The 9,869-nt window shown below is 38.3% G+C and overlaps 1 protein-coding gene across 1 annotated transcript; it reads left to right on the forward strand.

Annotated features, from left to right (window-relative positions):
• Nucleotides 1–2,461: 2,461 nt before the first annotated feature.
• On the forward strand, nt 2,462–3,271 carry LOC116551588 (gametocyte-specific factor 1-like). The gene has a single exon (XM_032277795.1). The coding sequence runs from the start codon at nt 2,555–2,557 to the stop codon at nt 3,053–3,055; it is 501 nt and encodes a 166-aa protein (XP_032133686.1). The 5' UTR covers nt 2,462–2,554; the 3' UTR covers nt 3,056–3,271.
• Nucleotides 3,272–9,869: the final 6,598 nt, after the last annotated feature.

Here is a 9,869-nt window from a genome sequence, read left to right on the forward strand (position 1 = left end):
AGAGAGAGAGAGAGAGAGAGAGAGAGAGAGAGAGAGAAATTGAAGAACTTGGTCTTCTCAGATTCTGAAGACTTTGAAAATTTCTGTCTTCCTAGAAACAGAACCTATGAAAATCTGTGGGTTTGTCTTACGTGGAAATTTGCCCAGGGAACAAGTTACTCATTGATGCGTCTCTTTTTCTAAATAGCACAGGTTCATGCAATACTGTTCTATCAAGTTAGAAGGGTAATATTGGCATTTTGGCTTCCTTTATACGCATGATAGTAAAATAAAAGCATGTCACTCTGCTAGGTTTCTTTCACGCTGCCCATAAACCTTCCTAAATGAAATTGTCAAGTTAATGAGAGATTATGGAATCATTAAGTTCATTATCACATATTTATTCATTTATTAATTTAATAATACTAATATATTAATTTATTTGTATTGTCACTAACACATGTTGATTCATCCATTGCAGGGGATTCCACATGTATTTGTTAAAGCATTCTGCTAGGTCCCAAGAAGATAAAAAGAATGAGTAGGCATTATCCCAAAGCTAAGAGAAGAGGGCACAACACTGTACCTTCCAGCACCGAGACAGTAGTTGCTGTTGTGTTGTTTTGCTTTAAAATGGCAACAACGGCAACATGTGGCTGTCACTTTTTTCCATGTTCCCGCAGCTGTCCACCACCCTTCACTCCCTCCATTTCTAACTCCACAAATTAGAGCATCCTCAGGTCCTTCAGGTTCTCTCCGTTATCTATTTGTATTTAATAAGTAAATGTTCACAGAGTACCCTTCATAAGTGATGTACTTCTACTCCCAAACTTTCTCATCTGAAAACTCCTATTCATTCTTTCCCTCAAATTTCCTTCTTACCAGCTTCTTCTATTTATTTATTTATTTATTTTTGAGACGGAGTTTCACTCTTGTTATCCAGGCTGGAGTGCAATGGCGCGATCTCAGCTCACCGCAACCTCCGCCTCCTGGGTTCAGGCAATTCTCCTGCCTCAGCCTCCTGAGTAGCTGGGATTACAGGCACGCGCCACCATGCCCAGCTAACTTTTTTTTTTTGTATTTTTAGTAGAGACGGGGTTTCACCATGTTGACCAGGATGGTCTCGATCTCTTGACCTCGTGATCCACCCGCCTCGGCCTCCCACAGTGCTGGGATTACAGGCGTGAGCCACCGCGCCCGGCTCAGCTTCTTCAATTTATGTCAAGTCCTTCAAGACCTGGACCTTATGTCCCCTCTGCCTTATATTCCTTTTTATTCTCCATTGGGCAGATGAAATGTTTCTTTGTATTCCTAGTATACTTTGTAGGGACCTCTGTTCCAGAAAACAGCACTTATTTATTCATCCATTGCAGTGAATTCCATGCGTATTTATTAAGGCATTCAGCTAGGTCCCAAGAAGATAAAAATAATTAGAAAATAAAGTCCAGCCGGGCGCGGTGGCTCACGCCTGTAATCCCAGCACTTTGGGAGGCCGAGGCGGGTGGATCACGAGGTCAAGAGATCGAGACCATCCTGGTCAACATGGTGAAACCCCGTCTCTACTAAAAATACAAAAAATTAGCTGGGCATGGTGGCGCGTGCCTGTAATCCTAGCTACTGAGGAGGTTGAGGCAGGAGAATTCCCTGAACCCAGGAGGCGGAGGTTGCGGTGAGCCGAGATCGCGCCATTGCACTCCAGCCTGGGTAACAAGAGCGAAACTCCGTCTCAAAAAAAAAAAAAAAAAGAAAAGAAAAGAAAGTCCATTCCTCTCACGCCAGTTAAAGAAGGGGGTAAACTAATATTCAAACAAATAGTTGACACAGAGTGATAACTGTCAAAAACACAAAGATGTGTTTTCACATGTTTTTCACCCTCTTTCTCTTAACCACTGCTTTGGAAGCTTTGTGAAAGCAGACATGGGATATCTTTGACACCCTGCATCTAGCACATTTGGCCAATAAGGTGTCAGCAGGTATTTACCGAATGGCAGAATGAACAACTCTTAAGCGGGGAAAGAGAGCAAAATGACCAGGTGCCCAGACAGACTTTCAACGAGGTAATGGAAAGAGGAAACCAACCTGCAAAGTTATTTGTAAAACTGATGTCAAAAAGATTTGCATAGCCATTCTTCAACCACAGCAAAATGTCTCACTGGTAATCAGAAAAGGTCCAAATGCTAAGATATTTCGTCTTTCGCTTCCCAGCTTAACAGAGCATTATTTAATTTGGACCAACTATTATGCACCTCTTTTTGCACATTTTAAGGTGTCACACTGAAGGTTAGAAGGGGTTAGACTATAGATCTGTGCTTTCCAGTACAATAGACACTAGCCACTAAGCACTGGAATTGAGATTACTTCCAATTATGATTCATTGTAAGTATAAAATACATGCTGGATTTCAAATATGTGGTAGAGAAAATGTGAAATATCATTTTTATATTGATAGCATGTTGAAATTATACTACTTTAACATATTACATTAAATAACATATAGTTGGCACAAGGAACGAACTCAGCTGTGAGGACAGCCTATGTGGACCAAGCACTTGGATTCAGCTCCTTCAGTTCCAACATGGAAGAAACTTACACCGACTCCCTGGACCCTGAGAAGCTATTGCAATGCCCCTATGATAAAAACCATCAAATCAGAGCTTGTAGGTTTCCTTATCATCTTATCAAGTGCAGAAAGAACCATCCTGATGTTGCAAGCAAATTGGCTACTTGTCCCTTCAATGTTCACCACCAGGTTCCTCGAGCTGAAATTAGTCATATCTCAAGCTGTGATGACAGAAGTTGTATTGAGCAGGATGTTGTCAACCAAACCAGGAGCCTTAGACAAGAGACTCTGGCTGAGAGCACATGGCAGTGCCCTCCTTGCGACGAAGACTGGGATAAAGATTTGTGGGAACAGACCAGCACCCCATCTGTCTGGGGCACAACTCACTACTGGGACAACAACAGCCCTGCAAACAACATAGTTATGGAACATAAGAATAACCTGGCTTCAGGCATGCGAGTTCCCAAATCTCTGCTGTATGTTCTGCCATGGAAAAACAACGGAAATGCACAGTAACTGAAAACCTATCTCATCAAATGCCAGACCTTAGAAGACTCTTGCTTTCTGCTCCAGTGGGTTCTTCATTTTCCTCCATCTAATTATAGAATGATAAACTCTCTGTGACTTTCTAAACTGACAAGTACAGTTTTTTCATCCCCCTCTTGAATCCTCATTTGATACAAGAACCCTCATACTCAGAAGCTTTCAAATAAACCTGTGATATAGATTAAATAAATTAATAACATATAGTTTATTTTTTAAAAAATGGAAGTAATCAGTAAGTAGGCATGGGTGCAAAAGATTTACAGATGAATAATCTGAACAGGGCCTCAAAGGATGAGTAGGATTTAGCTGGGTTGGAGAAAACAGAAATAGCCTATTAGAGAGGACCCAGTCTGCAGACCTGAATTCCTTCCAATGACTCTCTTCTTAGCTGAAACTAACTTTTACTGTAGCATTGAAAAGATTAGGGACACTGAAATCAGGAGATTTAAATTTAAAAACCTCTTTCGCCATTGAATAGTTTTGGACAAGTCACTTAATAAATTGGTACTCAAATCATCATCTAAAAACAGGTATCAGAAAAATTCTCACATGACTGTGGTAATACTTAAACCAAATCATATGTCAAAGGGCTTTATTGTAGAGCACCTTGAAATATATCATTCTCCCCTCTTCTCCAGTATTTCAGTATTGACATGTCTTTCCAGTAATTTATTTCATAAGACCTGCTTTTTCTTCAATTACTATCTGCAGTCAGGAAGCCCTGTGTATGTAAACACAGTTTAATATAATTGAAAATACCTCACCTCCATTCTGAATACAGATATCTTCTACAGATATCAGACTCTTCTAAATGACTTTTGGGGGCCATGGTATAGAGAAAATCATCCTAATTTTCCTGCCCAATGAATGGCAGCACCACCCATCCAGCAGAGTAAGCTAATGCCTAGCAGATCTCTCCCTCAATTTGTGAATAATCACCACTCTGTGAATGAGCTCAGTCTTCCCAAACACCTCTCATTTCTATAGCTGCCATCCAAGTCTAAGCTCTCATCTTGACCTGAACTATTGCCATATGCAATTATATCATTGACTTTTACCCATCTCTCCACAATCCATTCTTCATTCTGCAACCAAAGTGATTTTTCAGCATTAAGGGAAAAACATTGTCATGTAGCATTCAGCACAATGTTATCTGTAGATTTTCTGTAGATGCCCTTTCTCAGGTTGAGTCCTTGTCTATTCTAAGATTGGTGATAATATTTTACCATGAATGGGTGTTGAATTTTGCCAGATGTTTTCAATATGGTGAATTGCAGGAACCCTGCCTGATATCTATGAAGGAAACTGGCTGAATAGGAGATACAGCTGGAAGGCTAGGGGAAGATGGTATTGTCTGAAATAACTGGATGCATCAACGGCCTAGTGGAAGGCGATCAGCTAGAGGCTGGCCAGCAGTCTCTCTGGTTCTGTGATTCAAAGGCAATTGGATACGTAGCATTACTTGAAACTGCTTACTTCACCACAATCTGTGGTTGACAACCGGGACCTTTCCTTCAACTCTCAGAGCAGTATTATGGGATGCCGTTAGAAAGCTGCAGCATGTATCCATTTGCTCTGCCTTGCTGTCCTGTGATATATAGCAATTATGACATCTCCAGCATGAAATTGGGGATGCAGATTACCCACTATTCACTGGCAGTCTTTGTAATTAGCTATTAAGCTTCAGCAGCCAAACCCCCAATGCAAATCTATTCAGAGGATAATTAATTAAACTTGACTTTCTCATTAGAAACCCATAGTTTTCCTAACCTTTCATTCAGGCCATGGATTCCATGTGATGAATGTCACCTTATAATTTGTTATATCAGTCATATCTATCTCACAGCACTTGACGCTACTTAAAATGACATCTCCTGATTTTGAAGAATGACAAGTTTGGAGAAAAAAAGCACTGGCCATTTAATAATTAAAGATATTGTAAGGACAGATATGGTGGTTCACACCTGTAATCCCAGCAACATGGGAGGCTGAGGCAGGTAGATTACTGGAAGTCAAGAGTTCAAGACCAGCCTAGTCAACATGGTAAAACCCTGTCTCTACTAACAAAAAAAAAAAAAAAAAAATTACTGGGGCATGGTAGTGCATGCTTGTAATCCCAGCTGTTTGGAAGGCTGAGGCAGGAGGATCACTTGAACCTGGGAGACGAAGGTTGCAGTGAGTCGAAATCGCACCACTGCACTCCAGCCTGGGTGACAGAGTGAGACTCCATCTCAAAAAAAAAAAAAAAAAGATATTGTGAAATAAAAAGGCAATAAAATATGTTTTAGTGACTCATTTCTATTTTATCAGCTTTGAACCATTTTAAAATCCTCACTCTCCTGGTCATTCTTCCATAGGAATGGTACTCAGACTTCAGAATGCATGATACTAATCATCATATAAACATGTTTACGGCAGATTCCTGGGCCCTGCCTTTAGATTTAGTAGGTTTGGAAGGATTCCATGATTCTAATGCAGGTGATCCATGAACACAGTGCTCTCACCTCTGGTGTTGTACCTGGCTTTGCCAGTAACAGGACAACATTGGACATGGGTCTCTGCCTCTACTGTCTGAGCACACCAAAAATTCCCAGGCAGAGATGGGTTTCAGCGGAAGGGCAGATATATCATTGGTTAGCCACCACTGGAGTCTGCCCTCTGCCATGTAACTTAATAAAGACCCCATAGCCTTAGGAATGAGGTATAAGGTCACAGTCAGTGATAGTAAGCCCAGTTCAAATGGCTGAGGACAAGACTCTTGAATTTGCCTTTAGAACATTTTTAAATATTCAACTGTCTTGCTGTCCTTCTGCCCCACTGGTCAAAGTTTGCAGAGCCTCTTCTTTGTTCATTAATAGAAGCCACAAAAACAAAGGTAATATTAACCCTTTATATTTCATAGTGGGATAAGAGACTCATTGAATTTCAGGACCAGAAGAAATCATCAAGCTTGTCTCATTCAACCCAAGGGCTAGAAAGTAGATAATGTGGTGACAGGGCAGAGTCCTGACTCTGAGTGCAGGGTTTGCTGATAGAACTTTGCAAAATCGTTTCACGGCTATGCATCATTAATCTATCTGTTTTATCTGTGCCTCTGCCTCAGAACAAAACTCAAAATATTCCCTAGAAGACAAATAATCAGACACAACCAACCAAACTCCACTCTATCTGACCTGTAGGATGGTCTGCGGGCTGACAATCGCCTGGGACTAGACCTGCACAGGCTCTATCTTATCCATGGTAGAAGGCGCATACCCAGCCCCTAGAGCAAACCTGTCTTCTCTATACTAAATAATCATGAACTGAAATGAATCATAACAATAACCAAAAAAGCAATGCTGACAATAAAAGTTATCTTTTGTTGAATGTGATACAGATAATTTTTTTTTTACTTTACACAAAGTAAAAAATTAAAAATAAGATATTACAGCAAAAATAACAATTGATATTTTTTCATTGCATTCACACATATGTACATTTTGAGACAGAGTCTTGCTCTGTCGCCCAGGCTGGAATGCAGTGGTGCAATTTTGGCTCACTGCAACCTCCGCCTCCTGTGTTCAAGTGATTCTCGTGCCTTAGCCTCCAGAGCAGCTATGACTACAGGCACATGCCACATGCCCAGCTAATTTTTGTATTTTTAATAGAGACAGGGTTTTGCCTTGTTACCCAGGCTGGTCTCAAATCCTGGCCTTAAGTGATCTGCCTGCCTCGGCCTCCCAAAGTGCTAAGATTAAGGGCATGAGCCACACGCCTGGTCTGCATTAATGTATTTTTAAAGGGAAAAAACCTTAGACCTATATAATGGCCTGTATAGAAAGAATAATGTTATAATTAAATAACAAATAACAAAAGTAGAATTTTAAATGACTAAATGTCAATTTTAAGAATGTCACTCAAAATATTTCATATATGAATAAAAATTTGCCTTTACCTAACAAAAATAGTATACCTTACAGTTTCACTGTTTTAAATTCTAAACACAAACCCAAAAACTCCAAGGAACCATACAGATAACAGAAATGAAGCAAGTAAGGTTCTGTTTCTTATCTTTGCAATCCCAGTGCTATAATTGTTTCTTTGGACTCTGCAGTGTAAATGCAGGAATATGTGCATCCCAGGGGTTAGAGGCATAAACTACCCCTGAAGGAAGCTGGAATGACTTTGATCTGTTACAAATTCTTCTCCAAAGAAAGCGTGCTGCTGGGTCAGTGTGTGGGGCAGTGGTGGGAGGGGAAGAGGAATAAGCATTCCCTGTATAACTAGGAATTCTCTCAATTGACTTCCATGTAGAATATAATTACTAAATGATAATTGATGCAAATATGTAAATTTGAAGGTTAGGTATATGTTAATCAAACTCAGAAGTAATTTCCGCAATTATTTGGAACTCAGACCAACAAAAGATATTTTCAGAGTGATAAGTATTTTATCATTGGCTTTGTCTAGAATTGCCAGACCATGCTAATCATTAAAAGCAGACTACATTTTAGGATTCTACAAAGAGCCTGTAGCTAACTGTTATACTTATTAGGGAAAGACTGAATACTTCTCCCTAAAAGAGTGAACAGACAAGGATACCCTCTCTCATCAATTCTGTTTGATATTGTACTCGAAGTTCTAACCATTGCAAAAAAGGCATGAAAAAGAAAGAAAAGGCACAGATATTGGACAAGAAAATAATAAAACCACCTTTTTCACAGATAACATTTTTATGTTAGAAAATCCTAAGGAATCTAAGGAGGAAAAAAAGCTACTAGAATGAAACAGTTGAATTTAGCAAGGTCATAGGATACAAGGTGAATGCATAAACTCAATTGTATTACTATATACCAGTAATGGACATTTGAAAAATAAAATAAAAGATACAATTTCATGTACAATGCTGTCAAAAAATATGACATGGGTAAATGTAACAAAGTTTATGTAAGATCTGTACACTGAAAACTATAAAACATTCCTAAAAAATTAAATAAGACCTAATTAAATGGAGGCACAAATCATGTTCATGGATCTGAAGATCCACTATTGTTAAGACGGAAATTCTCCCCAAATTGGCTCACATATTGAAGATAATCCCTGTCAAAAATCCAGCAGATCTTTTTTAAAACTTGACAAGCTGATTCTAAACTCTATATGGAAATTAAAATGATTTAGAATAACCAAAGCAATTTTAATACTTTCTATAAGACTATAGTAATCAAGATGTGATAATGGCAAAAAGATAGATATGTAATCAATATGGCAGAGACAGTCCAGAAATAGACCCACATATACATGGTCAAGCGATTTTTGTGCCAAGGCATTTCAGTGGCGGAAAAGGGATGCTTCAGCAAATGGTGCAGGGGCATTCATGGCAAAAGATCTCAGTGTTGGCCTTTTCCTCCCATCATACCCAACAATTAGCTCAAATTGTATAATAGACAACATGGAAAAGTGAAAACTATAAAACTCCTAGAAGAAAGCCTAGGAGAAAATCTTTGCAACTTTAGTGTAGGCAAATACTTCTTGAATAGAGTATAAAACCCACAAACTATTAAAAACATAACTGGTCAAATGAGCTTTTATAAAATTAATAATTTTGCTCATTGAAAAACACTATTAGGAAGATGAAAGAGAAAGCACAGAATGGGAAAAAATATTTGCAAACATATATCTAACAAAGGACTTGTATGTTGAATAGATAAAGAACTAATACATCTCAACTGTGAAGACACACCAATTAAATATAAGCAAGCTATTTGAAAAGACCCTTTGCTAAAGAAGATATATGAATGATTAATAAGCACATGGAAAGACTCCAACATTTTTAGCCATTAGACTAAGGAAAATTTCATTAGGCATTAGGAATATGCACATTAAAACTAAACCAAGATACCATTTCACACCAACTAGAACAACCAAAATTAAAGAGACAGGTAATACTAAGTGTCAGTGAGGATGTGGAGCACCTGGAACTCTCAGACAGTCCTGGTAGGAGTATAAAATGTTACTTTACTTTGGAAAATACATTGTCAGGTTCTCATAAATTTAAACACATATTTGCCATGTGATCTAGCAATCCCACTCCAGGTATTTATCCAAAAGAAATGAGAACATCTATCTACAAAAAGACTTGTACACGGATGTTTATAGCAGCTTTTTAATATACAGATGCTCCTTGGCTTCTTTACAATATAGTTATGTCCCAATAAAGCCATCATATGTTGAAAATATCATAAATCAAAAGTGCGTTTACTATACCAAACCTAGCAGACATCATAGCTTAGCTTAGCCTACATTAAATGTACTCAGAACATTTACATTGGCTTACAGCTAGGCAAAATCATCTAACACAAGCCTATTTTATAATAAAGTGTTGAATATCTCACATAATTTATTAAATAATGTACTGAAAGTGAAAAACAGAATGGTTGTATGGGTACTTGAAGTATGAATTCTACTGAATGTGTATTGCTTTCGCATTATCTTAAAGTTGAACTTTAATAAGTCAGGAACTGTCAGTTTACACAAAATACACCAAAACTAGAAACAATCCAAATGTCCATTAACAGATAATTGATCAACAAATTACAGTGTGTCTATATGATAAAATGAAACTTAGCAATGAAAAGGAAGAATCCACTGATACATGCAAAATATGGATCAATCTCAAAAGCATTATGATAAATGAAAGCCTGACACATTCCCTCTAAACAAAATTCTAGAAAATGCAAAATTTTCTATAGTGATAGAAAGCAGATTCAGAGTTACCTGGGGGTGGGGAGAAGGGGAGATTTACTGC

This window comes from Sapajus apella, unplaced genomic scaffold, assembly GCF_009761245.1.
Source record: "Sapajus apella isolate SASKATOON/1434 unplaced genomic scaffold, GSC_monkey_1.0 scaffold1, whole genome shotgun sequence".
Lineage (NCBI taxonomy): Eukaryota > Metazoa > Chordata > Mammalia > Primates > Cebidae > Sapajus > Sapajus apella.

Coding starts and splice junctions, on each gene's coding strand:
- LOC116551588 (XM_032277795.1), top strand. CDS start 2,555: ATGGAAGAAACTTACACCGACTCCCTGGACCCTGAGAAGCTATTGCAA.